Source organism: Schistocerca gregaria, chromosome 6 (genome assembly GCF_023897955.1).
Source record: "Schistocerca gregaria isolate iqSchGreg1 chromosome 6, iqSchGreg1.2, whole genome shotgun sequence".
NCBI classification, from domain to species: domain Eukaryota; kingdom Metazoa; phylum Arthropoda; class Insecta; order Orthoptera; family Acrididae; genus Schistocerca; species Schistocerca gregaria.
Genome location: NC_064925.1, coordinates 489882533 through 489902898, shown reverse-complemented (window position 1 = coordinate 489902898; position 20366 = coordinate 489882533). Strand labels below are relative to the sequence as shown.

Sequence of the window (20366 nt, the reverse complement as noted above, 5' to 3'; positions counted from 1 at the left end):
AAAGAAGGGAAAGCAGAAAGATGGGAGGAGTATATAGAGGGTCTCTACAAGGGCGATGTATTTGAGGACAATATTATGGAAGTGCAAGAGGATGTAGATGAAGATGAAATGGGAGATATGATACTGCGTGAAGAGTTTGACAGAGCACTAAAAGACCGGAGTCGAAACAAGGTCCCAGGAGTAGATAACATTCCATTAGAACTACTGACAGCCTTGGGAGAGCCAGTCCTGACAAAACTCTACCATCTGGTGAGCAAGATGTATGACACAGGCGAAAGACCCTCAGACTTCAAGAAGAATATAATAATTCCAATCCCAAAGAAAGGAGGTGTTGACAGATGTGAAAATTACCGAACTATCAGTTTGATAAGTCACAGCTGCAAAATACTAACGCAGATTCTTTACAAACGGATGGAAAAACTGGTAGAAGCTGACCTCAGGGAAGATCAGTTTCGATTCCGTAGAAATATTGGAACATGTGAGGCAATACTGACCCTACTACGACTTCTCTTGGCAGCTAGATTAAGGAAAGGCAAACCTACATTTCTAGCATTTGTAGACTTAGAGAAAGCTTTTGACGATGTTGACTGGAATACTCTCTTTCAGATTCTGAAGGTTGTTGTTGTCTTCAGTCCTGAGACTGGTTTGATGCAGCTCTCCATGCTACTCTATCCTTTGCAAGGTTCTTCATCTCCCAGTACCTACTGCAACCTACATCATTCTGAATCTGCTTAGTGTATTCATCTCTTGGTCTCCCTCTACAATTTTTACCCTCCATGCTGCCCTCCAGTACTAAATTGGTGATCCCTTGATGCCTCAGAACATGTCCTACCAACCAATCCCTTCTTCCGTTCAAGTTGTGCCACAAACTTCTCTTCTCCTCAATCCTATTCAATACTTCCTCATTAGTTATGTGATCTAACCATCTAATTTTCAGCATTCTTCTGTAGCGCCACATTTCGAAAGCTTCTATTCTCTTCTTGTCCAAACTATTTATCGTCCATGTTTCACTTCCATACATGGCTACACTCCATACAAATACTTTCAGAAAAGACTTCTGACACTTAAATCTATACTCGATGTTAACAAATTTCTCTTCTTCAGAAACGCTTTCCTTGCCATTGCCAGTCTACATTTTATATCCTCTCTACTTTGACCATCATCAGTTATTTTGCTCCCCAAATAGCAAAACTCCTTTACTACTTTAAGTGTCTCATTTCCTAATCTGAAGGTGGCAGGGGTAAAATACAGGGATCAAAAGGCTATTTACAATTTGTACAGAAACCAAATGGCAGTTATAAGAGTCGAGTTGCATGAAAGGGAAGCAGTGGTTGGGAAGGGAGTGAGATAGGGTTGTAGCCTATCCCCGATGTAATTCAATCTGTATATTGAGCAAGCAGTAAAGGAAACAAAAGAAAAATTTGGAATAGGTATTAAAATCCATGGAGAAGAAATAAAAACCTTGAGTTTCGCCAATAACATTGTAATTCTGTCAGAGACAACAAAGGACTTGGAAGAGCAGTTGAATGGAATGGACAGTGTCTTGAGAGGAGTATATAAGATGAACATCAACAAAAGCAAAACGAGGATAATGGGATGTAGTCAAAGTAAGTCGGGTGATGCTGAGGGTATTAGATTAGGAAATGAGACACTTAAAGTAGTAAAGGAGTTTTGCTGTTTGGGAAGTAAAATAACTGATGATGGTCGAAGTAGAGAGGATATAAAATGTAGACTGGCAATGGCAAGGAAAGCGTTTCTGAAGAAGAGAAATTTGTTAACATCGAATATAGATTTATGTATCAGGAAGTCGTTTCTGAAAGTATTTGTTTGGAGTGTAGCCATGTATGGAAGTGAAACATGGACGATAACTAGTTTGGACAAGAAGAGAATAGAAGCTTTCGAAATGTGGTGCTACAGAAGAATACTGAAGATAAGGTGGATAGAGCACGTAACTAATGAGGAGGTATTGAATAGGATTGGGGAGAAGAGAAGTTTGTGGCACAACTTACTAGAAGAAGGGATCGATTGGTAGGACATGTTCTGAGGCATCAAGGTATCACAAATTTAGTATGGGAGGGCAGCGTGGAGGGTAAAAATATTAGAGGGAGACCAGGAGATGAATACGCCAAGCAGATTCAGAAGGATGTAGGTTGCAGTAGGTACTAGGAGATGAAGAAGCTTGCACAGGATAGAGTAGCATGGAGAGCTGCATCAAACCAGTCTCAGGACTGAAGACCACAACAACAACATGATAGGCTGAGGGCAGTAAGTACTTTCTTTCATTTAGTAAAAGCATTAAATTATCTACACCATGTAATACTTCATGTAAGGTTGAATGTTATGGGATTACGGAAAATATGTAGAATGTAGGAGGCTGATGGTTGGCGTTTAGTGTCAGTAAACAGGGGAGATTTGAATCTAATGGTCCATGGAAAATATAGGTTCATTTCTCCATCCATTGCTTTTTGCAGTATGTCTCTGTGTCTACTGCTAAATATTACAGATAGCTCAAATATTTTTCTCTTTGTAAATGACAAGTTTTATTGGTGAAAGGTGTGTACTGTAATATAAATGATGTTGCCAATAGGAAAATAGGTAACACCAGCTTGTGGCTTTCAGAGAATGGATTAAAGCCCAGTTTACATGATGCTGGCTTGTGACACTCATCCCATGCAACAAGTTGCAAACAAGTAGTTTCGCATTTGTCTGTAAACACAACACCACCAGTGTACACTTCAGTTTCTCCATTTTGAGTGTGCTGTAGTTGGGTGAAATGAAAGTTTTGGCAGTCCCACCTAAGAGAGGAAAGCGGTTGGACGCGTGGAGAACACGTGGCATGCAAATTTTAAACTCTCAGTTGGAAGAAATAAACCCCTCCCATTTTGCAAGAAATAATAAATAAATAAGCAACCTAATGAATCTCTTTAGAGCCCAGCGGCCGAAGAGAGTATACAGCATGCCTTAGAACAGCCCATTCCTCTCCCTCAGAGATGAAAATAGAATGCTGAACAGAGGGGGAAAATGTTTTGGCAGCTGTACAAGCTGTGGCGGAATTAAACTTGTTTTGTGGCATAGTTAATCTTGTTTGCAATGAAGTCGCTAAACAAGACAAAAGATTTAAAAAAGAGAGAAAGAGAGGGATAAACGTGTTTGGGTTCACAACTGTATAAAGAAAAGACATCAGCTTGTTTGCTCACTGAATTTGGCAAAGAAATTGTACTGAAAGACCCTATAAATTACTTTAATCACCTGTACACAGTTTGTGAATGGGAAGCACTGCTTTGACATTTTAAATCAATTAATATTGAATAGAGACTTCAATTTTCCAGATTTCTTTAGCCTTTTCTCCTGTCATCTATATTTATTAAAATAGAATTGACCAACACGAACCATGAGATTTTAATGTTGTAGACATGGATTATTCTGCAGCTAGATGTTTTGCTTGCCAGTAGTTCTCTTAATTCATTTGTGTGTGTACTCCTATAATTATTCGGGAGGTCGACACTTCAATCCCGCGTTCGACCATCCTGATTTAGGTTTTCCGTGATTTCCCTAAATCGCTCCAGGCAAATGCCGGGATGGTTCCTTTGAAAGGGCATGACTGACTTCCTTCCCCATCCTTCCCTAATCCGATGAGACAGATGACTTCGCTGTTTGGTCCCTTCCCCCAAACAATCCAATCTAACTCCTGTAATTTTAATTGATTGGATTTTGCTCTACAGCTAAAATATTGTCTACAAATTCATGTTCAGATTGCATATGACAATCTAAAGCGCAGCAACAAGTTACTGCTTGTTTTTGTAGTCAGCACCATTAAAATCCTACAAATACCAGTGTGTAGCATTGGTACCCAAAAAGCGAACAATTTCCTCCATGCCCCCACCTGATGTTTCAGTTTATTTACTTTAGACAGACTCACCTGTCCTCAGTATTCATGCTAATAGTGTTGCCAAAGCTGGAACAAACCAAAAAAGTTTAGTTTCGCCAGTGAGTTGTCCAAACGCGTGTCGCACATGCACAGTGGCTGGTAGCAGAGTTGTGTGCAACCCAATGGTGTTGTGTAAACTAGGCTTAACACTTAACTGCAACAAAATGCAATGTGTAAGTACGCGACATGAAACTCTGGGTGGCCAAACTCTTAGTGATGTTGACCATTTTAAATTCTTAGGACTGAGGGTAGAGGGAAGGTGTTCTTGGAAGTATCACGTTCTGGATCTTGTGCAGAGAGTGAATGTTGTTATATTTACTGTAAGAATGAATTCTACTGTCTCTGACACAGACAGTATTGACAATATTGACTTGTTCACAACGAACTGCGAATTCCCCCCTGTGGGTTCGGGGGTAAGAATAGGCCCACGGTATTCCTGCCTGTCGTAAGAGGCGACTAAAAGGAGACTCAAACGTTTCGGCCGTATGTGATGGTCCCCTACCGGGTTTGACCTCCATCTTCTAAATTCTTCCGAAGAGCGAGCTGATTGGGGAAGGGCGCCTTACAAGGTGCAATGTGTCCATCGCTCATTACCATCTCTAGCTTGGTTGGTCGTCGTCGCATAGCTGTCCCGCCCACTCACCATCTCTAGGGCGTGGCTTTGTTCTTGGGTGCGGTTTTTGCAGTCTGCTCTGCTGTGTCGCTTTATGCGCCAATGACGATCATGGACTACATTTCACCTGAAATCCAGCACGGTAGCCAGTCCGTTGTGGTGGGGCCACCATGTACCCTGTCGGTTGTAGCCCCCTGACAACACAGGGATCGCTCTACTGATGCCTGCGCCGTTAACTCCCCGCGTATGCCAAGGAGTAGATGCCTGTCTCCTTGGGGCATCGGGACTCCCGGCAATGGCCATCCCGCCAGGTGGTCGTTGCTGAGGCTGGGTGGCACCCGTGGGGAGGTCCCTTGGTCGGAGTAGGTGGCATCAGGGCGGATGACCCGCGATGAAGCGTGGTACATCATCTCTTGCTGGCGGCCAGCCGCCAGCGGTCTCTAAGCGTTCTCGGCCTCAATACAACGCTCAGGCATATGATCCACAATCGTTCCCCTCCCTGGCCACACCATGGGAGGAACGAAAGGCTACGGTTGGCAGCGAACCTTATTCACCTCGCTATTTAGTCTGTACACGAGTCGATGGGGAATCGTTTATGGCGACCAAGCCTCAGTTTTTTGTCGAGCACTTGGAGGACAAGTTTGGGGAGGTGGATGGCTTGTCCAAAATGCGCTCTGGGGCAGTATTGATCAAAACGGCATCCTCTGCACAGTCACGGCGGTTACTCGCTTGTGACAAGTTGGGGGATGTTTCCGTCACGATCACACCCCATAAGAGTCTCAACATGGTCCAGGGCATTATATTCCATAGGGACCTACTCTTGCAGTCAGACGACGAGCTACGCGCCAATTTAGAACGGCGGGGTGTTCACTTCGTCCGGCGCGTCCATCGGTGCCTTCATCTTGGCCTTCGAGGGTGACGTCCTACCCGAAAAGGTCAAGGTGATGGTCTACCGATGTGATGTGAAGCCCTATATCCCTCCCCCGATGAGGTGTTTCAAATGCTGGAAGTTCGGCCACATGTCATCTCGGTGTACTTCCAGCATGACATGCAGAGATTGTGGACGCCCTTCACATCCTAATACTGCATGTGCTCCGCCTCCCATCTGTGTGAACTGCGGCGAACACCATTCCCCTTGCTCGCCAGACTGCAAGGTTCTACTGAAAGAACGAAGGATCATGGAATATAAGGCCCTGGACCGCATGACCTATACTGAGGCTAAGCGGAAATACGAGAGGCTACATCCTGTGGCTCTGACCAGCTCCTATGCCACCGCTGCCAAAACAGTAGTTTTGTCATCTGCTGCACCGATTCCACTGAACACTCTGAGCCGGAATACTACACCTGCCCCCTTGATGGTGGGGAGCACTTCCCCATCTGTTGCTCCTGCACCACCTACCTCAGGAGCAACGACCCCCAACCATCGGGGACACAAGTCCCCAACTCTAAGCCGGAGAAGCGTCCGACTTCTTCGGCGACTCTCTCTCGCAAGGGATCCCTCGGGTCCCTCCCTTCCCAGGTTTCCACCTCTGGGAAGGGTGACGTCAGCCAATGGCTGAAAAGCAGGCCAGCGGCTGGTCGCAGGGCTTCCCGCTCCTCCTCCGTCCCGGAGACTGACTCGGTGGAGCCCTCCCAGCCAGTAAAGCCCAAGGAGCAGAGAGAGAAGACGAAGAAGAAGAAGGCCTCTAAGGCCAAGGAACGCGCGGTGGCATCCACCCCACCGCTCCATACAGGCTCTGCGTCTGAGGATGAGGTGGAGATCCTGGCGTCCGCTGAGGACCTGGATCTCGCCATACCCTCAGACGCCAAGGACGCCGATTGTACTGGTCCTCGATCGGTGACAGCAGGTGACCCAGTGACGTGATCTGCCTCCTCGGTCCCTTCACGCCTATTTCGCCCATGGACAAAGTGATTCTCCAGTGGAACTGCAGCGGTTTTTTCCACCACCTTGCTGAGCTCCGCCAACTCGTCAGCAGTCACCCTTTCTTCTGCATTGCCCTCCAGGAAACGTGGTTTCCGGCAATGCGGACCCCTGCCCTACGAGGGTATCGGGGTTATTATAAGAACCGGGCTGCTTATGAGAGGGTGTCTGGTGGAGTCTGCGTCTACGTCCTTCACTCTATCTACAGCGAGTGTGTGCCTCTCCATACACCCTTAGAGGCTGTCGCTGTAAGGATGTGGACGCCTCAGCCTATTACTGTCTGCAGTTTGTACCTTCCGCCGGATGGTGATGTCTCTCGTCATGTGTTGGCTGCATTGATAGGACAACTGCCGCCTCCCTTTGTGTTGCTGGGCGACTTTAACGCCCATAACCCCTTGTGGGGTAGCGCCGCGATTACTGGCCGGGGCAGAGATGTCGAGACTCTTCTGTCACAGCTTGACCTCTGCCTTTTAAACACGGGAGAGGCGACCCACTTTAGTGCGGTCCATGGCTCGTTTTCGGCCATTGACCTTTCTATTTGCAGCCCCGGACTTTCACCATCCATCCACTGGAGGGTCCATGACGACTTATGTGGTAGTGACCATTTCCCCATCTTTCTGTCACTGCCACAGCGTCACTCTTCTGAACGCCCCTCCAGATGGGCTCTGAATAAGGCTGATTGGGACTTATTTACATCTGTCGCAGTGATCGCACCTCCTTCCACTGATCCGCTTGATGCGGTGGTTCAGTCGGTCACCACCAGCATCGTTTCTGCGGCGGCATCTGCGATTCCCTGTACATCCGGGTCACCTCGGCGGAGGACTGTGCCGTGGTGGTCGCCCGAGATCGCAGAGGCGATTCGAGATCGCCGGCGGGCTCTTCAGCGCCATAAGCGGCACCCGTCGTTGGAGACCCTCATTGCTTTTAAACAGTTCCGCGCCCGAGCCCGACGCCTTATTCGCCAACGGAAGCAGGAGTGCTGGGAACGTTATGTTTTCACCATTGGCGTCCGTACCTCTGCATCGCAGGTTTGGGCCAAGATTCGGCGACTCCAAGGCTATCGGCCACCTGTCTCTGTCCCTGGGCTTTCGCTGAATGGAGCAGTGTGCACCGACTCCGACACGATTGCGGACCGGTTAGCAGAGCATTTTGCTCAGTGTTCCGCGTCAACGAACTACCCGTTGGCCTTCCGCTCCCGGAAAGAGCGGTTGGAAAGTCGGAGGCTTTCCTTTCACACGCGCCACGCGGAGTCGTACAATGCTCCTTTCAGCGAATGGGAATTCCAGAGCGCACTTTCTGCTTGCCCTGATACGGCTCCTGGACCAGACCGCATTCACAGCCAGCTGCTGAAACACCTCTCAGTGCCTTGCCAGCGACGCCTCCTAGATCTTTTCAATCGCGTCTGGGTCGAGGGTGTTTTCCCGTCTCAATGGCGGGAAAGCATAGTCCTCCCCGTATTGAAACCTGGCAAGAACCCGCTGGAGGTGGACAGCTATCGCCCCATAAGCCTCACCAACGTTCCTTGCAAGTTGCTGGAACGTATGGTGAGCCGGAGGTTGAGTTGGCTCCTCGAGTCTCGGGGCCTTCTGGCTCCGTCTCAGGGTGGGTTCCGTAAAGGCCGCTCTGCCGTCGATAATCTGGTCTCCCTGGAGTCTGCCATCCGTACAGCCTTTGCGCGCCGCCAACATCTGGTTGCCGTCTTCTTCGACATGCGGAAGACATACGATACGACTTGGCGCCATCACATCCTGGCCACACTTCATGGGTGGGGCCTTAGGGGCCCGCTCCCGATTTTTATTCAGAATTTTCTTTCGTATCGTTCCTTCCGCGTGCAAGTAGCTGCGTCGCATAGTTCCTCCCGGGTCCAGGAGAACGGGGTCCCACAGGGGTCTGTCCTCAGTGTGTCCCTGTTTTTAATTGCCATCAATGGGCTCGTTGAGGCGGTGGGGTCGTCCGTCGCGTCTTCTTTATATGCGGACGACTTCTGCCTATATTACAGCTCCAGTGGCATCGCCGCTGCTGAACGGCAGCTGCAAGGTGCCATCCGCAAGGCGCAGTCATGGGCTGTAGCGCACGGCTTCCAGTTTTCGGCCGCGAAGACCTGCGTTATGCATTTCTGCCGGCGTCGCACGGTTCACCCTGAGCCGCGCCTTTACCTTGACGGTGAACCCCTTGCTGTGGTCGCGACGCGTCGGTTCTTGGGACTGGTGTTCGATACCCGGTTGACTTGGCTGCCCCATATTAGGCAGCTGAAGCAAACATGCTGGCGGCACTTAAACGCTCTCCGTTGCTTAAGCCACACCAGGTGGGGTGCCGACCGGTCCACCCTCCTCCACCTATATCAAGCGCTGATCCAGTCCCGCCTTGATTATGGGTGTGTGGCGTACGGTTCTGCCTCGCCTTCAGCATTGCGATTGCTGGATCCCATACACCACTGCGGGATCCGCCTCGCCACGGGAGCGTTCCGGACAAGCCCCGTCGACAGCATACTTGCGGAGGCTGGTGTCCCTCCATTGCGGTTCCGGCATGACTGCCTTCTGGCCGCCTATGCCGCGCACGTTTATAGCATGCCAGGGCATCCAAACTACCGTCTCCTGTTCCCGCGCTCGATCGTCCATGTTCCAGACAGGCGGCCCCGGTCAGGGTGTCCCATTGCGGTTTGCCTCCGGGACCTTCTCCGTGGCCTTGACTTTTTTCCTCTGCCGCCTGTTTTCCGGGCCAATCTCCGTCTGCCCCCGTGGAGTGTGCCCCGACCGTGCCTTCGGCTCGACTTGGCACAGGGTCCGAAGGTCTCAGTGCCTCCGGAGGCCCTCCGCCGCCGCTTTCTTTCCATCCTGGCCGAGTTTCCGAACGCGGCGGTGGCCTACACCGACGGTTCGGTGGTCTCTGGTCACACTGGTTACGCTCTCACTCTACGGGATTATTGTGAGCAACGGTCATTGGCAGCTGGCTCCAGTGTATACACTGCCGAGTTGGTTGCCATCTATCGTGCCCTAGAGTTTCTCCGCTCCCGCTCAGGTGAGTCCTTTGTCATCTGTAGTGACTCCCTGAGCGGTTTACGAGCTCTTGACCAGTGTTTCCCTCGTTCCCGTCTGGTGATGGCTATCCAGGAGTCCCTCCATACTCTCGTCCGTTGCGGCCGCTCTGTCACCTTTGTTTGGTCCCCGGGTCACGTCGGCATCCCGGGTAACGAGCGGGTTGACGAACTGGCGAAACAGGCGGTCAGTTCCCCGGCCATGGAGATCGGTCTTTTAGAGAGTGACGTCCGATCCGTATTGCGGCAGAAGGTCCTTGCTGCTTGGCGTGATGAGTGGCGCACCCTGCCCTCTCCCAACAAACTTCGGGCAGTCAAGGAGACAACCAGTGTGTGGCGCTCCTCCATGCGGGGGTCTCGCAAGGACGCTGTCGTCCTCTGCCGGCTCCGCATAGGACATACCCGGCTCACGCACGCGTATCTCTTGTGCCGTGACGACCCGCCTCTCTGTCGCTGCGGATTGGCCCTGACCGTGGTACACGTCTTACTAGACTGCCCACTTTTAACTGTCCTCAGGCAGACGTTCGCGCTGCCTGATACACTCCCTGCTCTTTTAACCGATGACTCTACTATGGCTGACTTAGTTCTCCGTTTTATTCAAGCAGGGGGTTTTTATCATTTAATATGAGAGTCCCTTTTTTTTTTTTTTTTTTTTTTTTTTTTTAGTGTCGACTGTGGCTTTTGGCCTGGGGTTTTAGTTTGTGGTGTTTTAATGTGTCCCTTGGTTGTTGGCCTTTCCAGTTTTATTTTCATGGTCGGCCAATGACCGTCGCACTCTGTGTGTCTTTTAATCTCTTTTCTCTGGTCTTCGTCTATGTCTTTCTTGTACTGTGTCGTCCCTTGTCGTCTCCGTTATGTGTTTATTGCTTGTTGGACTTTTCTTCGTGTATTATTATGGTCGTGGAACAAGGGACCGATGACCTAAGTAGTCTGGTCCCTTTAACCCCCACAAACCAACCAACCAACTGCGAATTCACTTGGCGAATTATAGACAGAAAAATAATATTCCTGTGGATAAGAGAGAAAGGTGTGCACTATTCAGCAGCTTTAATTTTCAACAGTCTTCCATCAAAACTGAAAATTGGAGTGATGAACCTGAAGTGTTGAAATCCATGTTGAAAAGTTTCCTTATGGCACACTCCTCCTATCCTAACAGGAGTTGTTTGCAGTAGTTCAGAACTTTTCTCTGTAGCGTGTTATCTACTTGCATGCTCCTATTTTTTTTTCATATTTTATTCATTATTTAACTCTGGTGTTTATAAATTTTCTGATCAGCATCCTGTAAACTATGCACTGACGTGTTCCATGGCTCACAGAAACTGATAAATAAAAATTGAAGTAGTTATATTTGTTAAAGAAGAGTGCTGAGGAAAGAGACGTTTTTACTCAGAACAATATTTTTCCATTCATTCATTGTTTTCTGTAGATAGCCCTGTGAAGAAGAACCTTCAGGGAGATGAAATGAATCAAGGTGTAAACTAACAAAGACGAGTAAATCAAAGAAACTTATGCCATCTATATTTAATTGAATAAAACAGAAAGAAACCTTTTTTTGGGGTGGAGGGGAGGGGGGGGGGGGAGTGCACGGTATTGCTGGTTACTCATTTATGCAATACTATAGTAAAAGTTCAGTTACCTCAGTCACACATTGCAACATCGGCTGATGATGCGAGAAAAGATGTACATCACACAGGAACAAAACTATGTGCCAGATTACACATACATAATGTGTTTCTGGTTTAATTGATAAAAATAAATAAATAAAAAGAAGCTGTGAGGTTTAACCTGTAGGAAAACTGCTTTTACTCATTCACACAGCAATTTGTGCTGGAAAATCCATAACACTTCCACCTAATTGTACAGTAAGTTCAAGTATACGGTATCAAATTATGGAACCCATTTTTACTTAAATTTGCAAATATTCATCATGTGGTATCCAGTTCATGTAAAAATTTAAATAACCTGTACTTATGAGTTGTAAAACTAACATGCAAAAAGATTTTTGTGTGCGATTTATGTGCTGGATAGAAGATATATGCATAAAATAAATAAAGAGCTCATTGTCTAGGTTGTGAAGGCCCAAGAGACATCTACCAAGCATTGTCCTCCTCTGCCTTGGAGTGATGTGGGTGCAGTGTGGAGTGGCATCTGGTCAGTACACAACTCTTGTGGCTATTTTGCAGACTTTCTGGACCATGGAACCACTACTATTCAGTCAAGTAGCTCTTCAGTTGGCATCATGTGGCAGAGTTCAACCCGTGACTGTCTTCCCAACAAGGAAAATGCCTTGGTGGCACCGTCAATCAAACCTATGTCCTTTGCATGGCAGCTATCTATGCTGACCACGCAGCTGTAGAGGCGGTCCAAAAAGTTGATAAAATGGACATAAATATCAATTTCCCTGCTACCAGTTAAGCCTACTCACAAAATATTATCAATAGTCTTACACAAGTGACTTGAGACATGAACTAACCATGTCATTGATGAACATCAGGCAGAATTCAGGAAATGCATAGCCTGTAAAGACAAAATTCTCACCCTCAAAACCTCCTTGCAAATTCGCTAATGCAGGCAACTGGTGTTATCTCTTTATAGACAAAGAGATCCAGTAGACCCACACAGCCCAAGTTATTAGAAGAATTCATTGTAGTTGGAAAAGCTACAGAACTTGTCAAATAAAAATGAACATTACGTCAGAGCAGGTATAATGAAAAATCAGTATGCTGGAACTCAAAACAAAGATGCTATAACAATTTAATCAAATCACAGGCATTATGCACACAAATGAATCATAGACCTTGATAACTGGATGAAGATCAATAATTTAAGACAGAGCCACAAGGAAAGTCCAGTCTTCTTTGGCGAAATTTGGCTATAAAGGAAATCACTGGTATTACGTAAGCATCCTAAGAAAATCTGACACGTCCAGGAATGACACAACTATTGTTTTATAGTCACATTCTGAGAATGAGAATGAATGTTGTTTAGCTCACTAAAAGAATTACTAACGAAGAGATAGAGGGGCTGGCCAGTACTTACTTCAACTCAGTACAGCTGATAGATACACAAAACAGAACAGAAAATTTACGTTCCTAGCTTTCGGAACTTTGTTCCTTCATCAGGGAGGAGTGAGAGGGAAGAAAGGGAAGAAGGGAAAGTGGATTCAGTTACTCACAACCCAGGCTATGAAGCAACGGGGAAAGGAAAACGGAGGGTAGCAAGGATGGAAGCATGGTTGTGAGAGGGAAGCCAAAGATATTCTACTGTAAGTACTGTGCCAACTTCAAGTGTGATAAGGAAAAGTTGGTAAGTTTGATAAGGAATGAGGTTTTTGGAAGATCTTCGGGTGGGCATTGGGAGAGGTAGTGCTCAAGGGCAGAGCAGAGCAAACTCATCTGCTACTAAGTTGCACTCCTCAGTTGGGCTGTACAGTTTTAAAAATGTGTAAAACAATAGGAAATCCAGGATTGAATGATGACAATATTATGAAAAGGATGTATTGCTACTCACCATATAGTGGAGACGTTGAGTCACAGACAGACACCAAAAAGAGACTGCCAGCAGTAAGCTTGTGGCCAGAAGGCCTTCACCTGGAGTGTACACACACAAACATGACCACTGTCTCTGGCCTCCAAGACCTGACTGCACATGATGGCAGAAGCAATCTGGGTAATAGGGGGGAGGAGGAGGTTGGGCAGTGGGAGGGATCGCAGGGTAGGGGTGGGGAATGGTAAAGTGCTGTCTGAGGAGCGTACAGGGGCATGGTGTGAAGAGGGGAGGTTGAGTAGGTGCAGTCATCAGGTTAGACTCTGGGTGGGGTGGGGTGGGGTGGGGGGTTGGAGGTTGGAGGGGAGTGGGAAAGGAGAGAAATGAAAATACTGTGTGTTGGTGGGATAGAAGGCTGTGTAGTGCTGGAGTGGGAACAGGGAAAGACATAGTTAGGTGAAAGACAATAACCGACGAAGGTTACTCATTGTACTTCACCCACTTATCCCCTTCCCTTTTCCCACTCCAGCGCTATATGACCTTCTGTTCCACCAACACAATCAGTCTCTTTTACTTCTTTCCTTTCGTACCCCCCCCCCCCCCCCCTCTTGCCCCACACAGTGTCTAACCTGATGACTGCACCTACCTGCCCTACCGTCTCCCCACCATGTCCTGCATGCTCCCACAAGCAGCACTTTACTGTCCCCCACCCCTATCCTCGTATGCCTCCCCCTTCCTGCCCCAGCCTCCTCCTTACTCCCACCACCCAGATTTCTTCTCCCATTGTGCGCAGTTGCTTGCAGTCTGGTCTCGGCAGCCAGAGACAGTGGTCATGTATGTGAGAGTTATTTTGTGAATGAATGTGTGTGTGTGTGGGGGGGGGGGGGGGAGTGTACTTCCGAAGAAGCCCTTTTGGCCGAAATCTTACTTGTTTAGCAGTCTTCTTTTTGTGCCTATCTGTGATCAACACCACCTCTTCTATAAGGTCAGTAGCAATCTAGCCTAATCATAATATTGCCATTAAAAATATGATTTTTATAATTACATTACCACAGAAATATTTTATAGGCTTAGGGTACTAAATTTGTTTCAGCTACTTGATGTCTTCAGTAAAACAAAGTCCTACGCGTCATTGCTACATATGCGTGAAAAATACGAAGTACCATCTAATCAGTTGCAGCCCTTAATAGAGAGTCCATTATGGACAAAGTAAAATAATTGTGCTGTTTAGTAGTTAGTTAAGGGAAAGGATAAAAGTAGTAATGTGCACTACAAGCTCAGTGTTTTTGTTATGTTAAAAGTCCTTAAATATTTGTTGGGTGCTATTGTATTTCCATGACTTTTTTCTTGGCACTCATTTTTCCAGGTCAACCAACAAGGATTACAAGGGCAGTGGATATGACAGGGGCCATCTTGCTGCTGCAGGGAATCATCGAAGTAGTCAGACCTATGTTGATCAAACATTCTTTTTGTCAAACATTGCACCTCAAGTTGGTGTTGGATTCAATAGAAACTCGTGGAACCGTTTGGAGAAACATGTTCGCAGATTGACTAAAATATATAAAAATGTTTACGTCTGCACGGGTCCTCTGTATCTGCCCAGGTATTAACAGTTTATAGCAACATTAATAATAGTTTATTAGGCAATAAATTTTCTGCATCACATGTATTAGATGTCACTGTAACTGAGTACAGGATATAATTTAATACTAGGAGGAGATGGTCTGCAGTTATTTTGCCAAATGCTTCTGGTTACTACACAACTTTCGGACCTCGCACGAAAGTTAGCAATGTCCGACCTTTTGTAAGTGCCTAACAACTACTTAATGCCTCAACTGTAAGATGAAGTGTTACAAACACCTTCCATTATATATACTTTTGTATAACCTTCTTACAAGTAGTTGTAGAGATCTGCCAGGTTGACTGACTAAACATTCAACATATACTAGAAAAACTGTTTTTTTACAATAGTATATGCTGCCTTTTTGACATTTCTGTTCTTGTTAGTTATAGCATCAGCCATAGAGCCTAACTGTCAAAATGTTTAACCTGCTACCCCTTAGCGCGTCTGCTGGCTGTAAAATCATTGCCTAACTATGGTGGCTCTTATGCCTTGCTTAATGTGTGTAAAATACTGCCAGAATTAAAAAGTCTGATTCAATGTCTTACTGCTCTGATGTCCTGTCTTCAGTGGCCTGGAACTATGCTGCAATGTTAGTTGTTGATGCATGTGCATAAAAAATGGGACGACTGTTCAGAAAGTAAGGTGACTTATCAAATTGCGCAGGCAATGTACATTTAATTATAAATCTCTTTTTGTTCTGTTGGGGCACATGTCCCGGACATATGTTAACAGTTTCAAGCATACAGCATAGTTCATTTGTTTTTGGCAGATAGAAAGGTTAGACATGTGTTAGTGTGCTTGGTGATTTTCGGTTATTATAAAAACTGGAGCAAAGATTTTGCATCAAACTTTGTGTGAAAATGGAATCAAGTGCTGTAAAACGCTTGAAATGTTGACAGTGGCATATGGTGAGTCTGCTGTAAGAAATTAAAAAAATAATAATAATTACAAGTGGTACAAGCATCTTCCAAGATGGCTGAGAAGATGCCAATAATGAACTTCGCTGTGGACACCCCAGCACATCAACAGCAGATGATAACATCGAAGCTGTGAAGAAAATTGTTTTGGAAAATCATTGATTTACCATAAGAGAACTTGCTGAGGATGTTGGCATATCAGTTGCCTCGTGTCATGCAATGTTTTTGGATGTTTAGGGAATGAGATGTGTGTCAGCAAAGTTCGTTCCAAAACTTCTCGATTATCACTTAGGAGTTCTTGAATGACATCAATGATGATCTTAATTTGCTCAAAAGGGTCATAACTGGTGACAAAACATAAAACATAAAAATCATGCCTCAACTACCATATTCACCCGATTTGGCCCCCTGCTACTTTTTCCTATTTCTAAAACTGAAGAGACCTATGAAAGGACAAAGATTTTCAATGATTGAGGAAATAAAAACTGCATCACTGGAAGTACTCAAGGCTGTACCAAAAAGTGCTTATGAGAAATGCTTCAAGGATTGGAAGAAGTGTTGGCACAAGTTTATTGTATCTGCGGGGGATTAATTTGAAGGGGACAATATGAATATACATATTTTTTCATACGAGGGGGGACCCAAAAATAACCAGACTTTCTTTCTAGAAAGCATATACTTTATTGTTTTGAAATACAGCCTCAATCTCCTTTGAATTACTCTCCATTAGCATTAATACAATTGTTCAAACGTTCATTCCACTGTTTGAAGCACCTTTTAAATTTGTCCTCTTTGATACCTGCTAGAACTTTCATGACATTGCATTTTACGTCTTCCACATCTGCAAAATGCTTCCCTCTCATGTCTCTTTTTCATCCTCGGGTATAGGAAGAAGTCCGAGGGTGCTAAATCCAGCGAATAGGGCGCATGAGTAAAGGTAGTCGTCTTCATTGAGGCCAAAAACTGGCGAAAGCTGAGAGACGTGTGCGCGGGAGTATTGTCGTGATGCAGGAACCACACGCCAGAATCCCACAAAGTCGGACGTTTTCGCAACAAACTTCTGCGAAGCAGTTCCATAACCTCCAAATAGAATTGTTGGTTTATTGCCTGGTTTTCAGGAACAGATTCAGAGTGTACGATCCCTCAGATGTATAAAAAAAAAAAAAAAAAATAAATAAATAAAAACAGATCAACATCGATTTCACTTGTTGAGCTTTTTTTGGTCAAGGTGAGCCAGCAGGTGACTTCCATTGTAATGACTGTTGTTCTGGATCGTACCCATAGCACCATGACTCATCACCTGTAATGATTTTGTTTAAAAAAAATGTGTATCGTCTTTGAACGCGTCCTTCATTTTGAGACAGGTTTGAACGCGACAATCCCTTTGATTTCCGGTAAGAAACATCGGAACAAATTTTGCTGCCACTCTTCGCATCCCCAAATCGATGGTCAAGATGCGCTGAATTGAGCTCCAGGACAACCCGGACAAGTCCTAGAGTTGGTCAATTGACCTGTGTCGATCTTCACTGATATCACGGATTTTGTCGATGTTGTCTTCACTTCAAGCAGTGGAAGGTCGACCAGAACGGGGCTGATCTGCAACCACTGTTTCTCCCTTTTTAAACCGAGAAAACCATTCGTACACTTGTGTTTTACTAAGAGCATGGTCTCTGTAGGCTGTCTGAATAACCGCAACAGTTTCCTTGCGTTCTTGCCAAGCAAGAAACAAAACATCACTGCTGCACGTTGTTCGTAAGAACTAGCCATTTCCTCGTCTGCACTGTACGCACATTCAAAGAACTGCCAAGGAAACCACACTTCTCACTGTTGGGTGACGCTGGGTGGCAGAATGACTCAGCAGAGCTACTCCTACAACCCTCTGGCGGCGCAACTGGCTACTACAAGTACACGATGTGCAACATTACGATTCTGGTTACTTTTGTATCCCCCCTCGTATCTACTTCCTTATTATTTAAAGTTAGAATTTAGTCCTGTATTGTATGAATTAGTTGTAAACATCCAGCAACTTACAGTATTAAGTGTTTTTGTGCTTTTTTTCTCCTCGTAAATTCTCTATCAGTGTTATAATCTTCCCTTGAGATACTGTCTCCAAATCTAACACATTTTTGTTTATTAAGAAAGTTAATCATTATGTTGCTCCATTTTCAGCACTGAGTTTATTTTCATTGTTGGTGTGTATACATTTTGTTGTGTTTTTATTCAGTTGCAGAAATTTCAAGATCCACTTACTGTTCTGTTGTGCAGTTACACTGCGCATTCATGTCATACTGCCATTTTTGGTGATATTGTCACATCAGAAATAAAGCTGCTTCTCATTGCACCTTTGGTATTTGTGATATATTGGAACTACCGCTGCCAGAATCTTGTTAGTTGCTACTAAGAATTGTTGTGGTTTACACACAAGGCTTTAACTGCTCATAGAAACTCCTTATAGTTTACTTTCTTCACATAGTTGCTGTACAGGGATACGGATGGTTCTAATAATTATCATCCACATCCTACACTGTTTTTCATAGTTCACTGATGGGCATTTTTGGTGATGCTCATTCCCCATCACTAGGTCTCATTTCGTTTGTGCTTGCAATATACACTACCTCTTGTTATTCCTGTGTTTATAGAGGAGTGCAAAAACACTGTACTGTGAAGTACTCTAAATTTTCTGGGTATACATGAATTTGCATTCCCAGGAAATATTTGGGATCGACATAGGAAGAGATGCTGATAATGGTGGTATCGGATTAATTGTTCCACATGTTTGTAGTGGCCAAAAACTGGTTGAACAAAATGAAACGCCACAGGAAATGCTTGCTTGAACATAAATGCAGATGCTAGCCAAATGTGTAGCTTGCTACAGCGCATTCGACCACGAACACCATCTGTGCAATGCCTTCAACACGTTAAAAGTATCCATCATGATCAGAACAGTGTTCTTTGTACTTCTGAGTGCATTACGCTGGAGGTAAGTGAATTCGAGGATGGCAAATTTTTGGTGCTTGTGCGGATGGGTGCTGCCAAAATGATGGTAGCCGAAGTGTTTGGTATTTCCAATAGACACCACATTAAAGATTTTTACCATATACAAGGAAAGTGGAAAAACATCATCCACTACTTCATAAGGCAGGTGAAAATGTGTATTAAGTGTTTGTGACATGTAATCATTGAAGAGGATTGTGATGGAAAATAAGAGGGTGACAGCTGCTAAAGTCACTGCAGAACTGAATGTTACACTTGAGAACTCTGTCGGCACCAAAACAACATAAATACATAGTGAGCTGGAACTTCAAAGCCACTCATCAGTGACACAAATGCCCGTAACAGGATAATGTGATGGCGAAGTCGTAAAACCTTGACACTGGAGTAATGGAAGAAACAAATTTGGTCGGATGAGTCTTGTTTTGCAATGTTTCCAACTTTTTGTCAATAGCAAAACATGGCAGGGATTCGGTTATGGTGCTGTCTTCCAAGATGGCAAGAGCCCTGTTCACACAGCTCTCATCGTCCAGGACTGGTTTTGTGAACATAAAGGTGAATTGTCGACTCTCCCGTGGCTACCAGTCACCAGATCTCAATATTATTGAACATATGGGGTCTACCTTGGCGAGAAGGGCGTGATCACTATCCACCTCCAACAATGTTACAGAAGTACCCACTATTTTGCAAGGAAAATGGTATAAGATTCCCTTGGAAACTATACCTGACCTGCATTTATCCATTTCGAAGTAACGGGAAGCTGTTTTGAAAGCGTATGGATTTCCTACTCCCTATTAGGCCTAGTACCGTGTTGTGTATTTTTGTCCACCGCCTGTATATAGATATAGGGTGTTTTTAAGATGCAATCTCTCGCTGTCCCCCCCCCCCCCCCATCCTCTCTCTCTCTCTCTCTCTCTCTCTCTCTCTCTCTCTCTCTCTCTCTCTCTCTCCCTCCCTCTCTCTCTCTCTCCCCCTCTCCCTCCCTCCCCCTCTCCCTCCCTCCCCCTCTCCCTCCCTCCCCCTCTCCCTCCCTCTCCCCTCCCCCCCTCCTCCATCCTCTTCCCCTTCCTCCCCCTCACCAATCCCTCCCCTCCAGCCGACACCTCCACTTTTCCCTCTCCGATGTTGGATGGGAACTAATACCCCAATAAGCAGGCATCGCACAGTTCTTAGGCAGCATTGGAGATGGGAGATCAATTGAGTAGCCTAGATGAAAAAGCCACTAACTGCATGATACAGTAAGTGAAACTGAGATAATTTTGAAAAACTTGTCTCATTCAAACTACTAAAGACTTCATTTCTTTTTAAAAAAATAATTGAAAAATAATTAATTACTTGGTATTAATGGCTGAAATCTGCGATTAGGTTTTATACATTAAAGTCATATGTGAAATATTGACGTAACAGGTATTGCACCCAATTTACCCATTTAGCAGGTTTTGCAAGCGTTTCAAGCCAATTACGAAACAAACATTTGGTTGCAAAACCTGCTGTTTGGTCATATGTCAGGAATGACAGAAGGGTGGACATTAATTATTGCAAACATAAACAAAATATATTTTATTTCAAAGCGGTCTTAAAATTCTACACAAGTGGCATATAAAAATATGAAAGTGACATTATTTTACCGTGAAAAACTGCCTTATTTTACATCAAAAAGAGAACAAAAATGCATGTTAGTTTTTTAACTTCTCCATTGTGCTTTCCAAATTTATTCTTATTCTTCTTTTTCCACGATTTTAGAAACACAAAAATTGACAGAAAGTTGCATCTTAATTAAAACACAAAAAATTCCAGAAAATGAAATTGGTTGAAAATTGCTTTTAAGCGTCATCAACTTCAACACTGTCCA

The 20366-nt window shown here is 45.2% G+C and overlaps 1 protein-coding gene across 1 annotated transcript in view; it reads left to right on the top strand.

The window, feature by feature from the left end:
- Window positions 1-20366, top strand: part of LOC126278509 (endonuclease G, mitochondrial) — a 52837-nt gene that overhangs the window by 11340 nt on the left and 21131 nt on the right. Inside the window, exon 4 of the mRNA XM_049978675.1 lies at window positions 14349-14585. Coding sequence (XP_049834632.1) covers window positions 14349-14585 — 237 coding nt within the window. The remainder of the gene's footprint in view (window positions 1-14348; window positions 14586-20366) is intronic.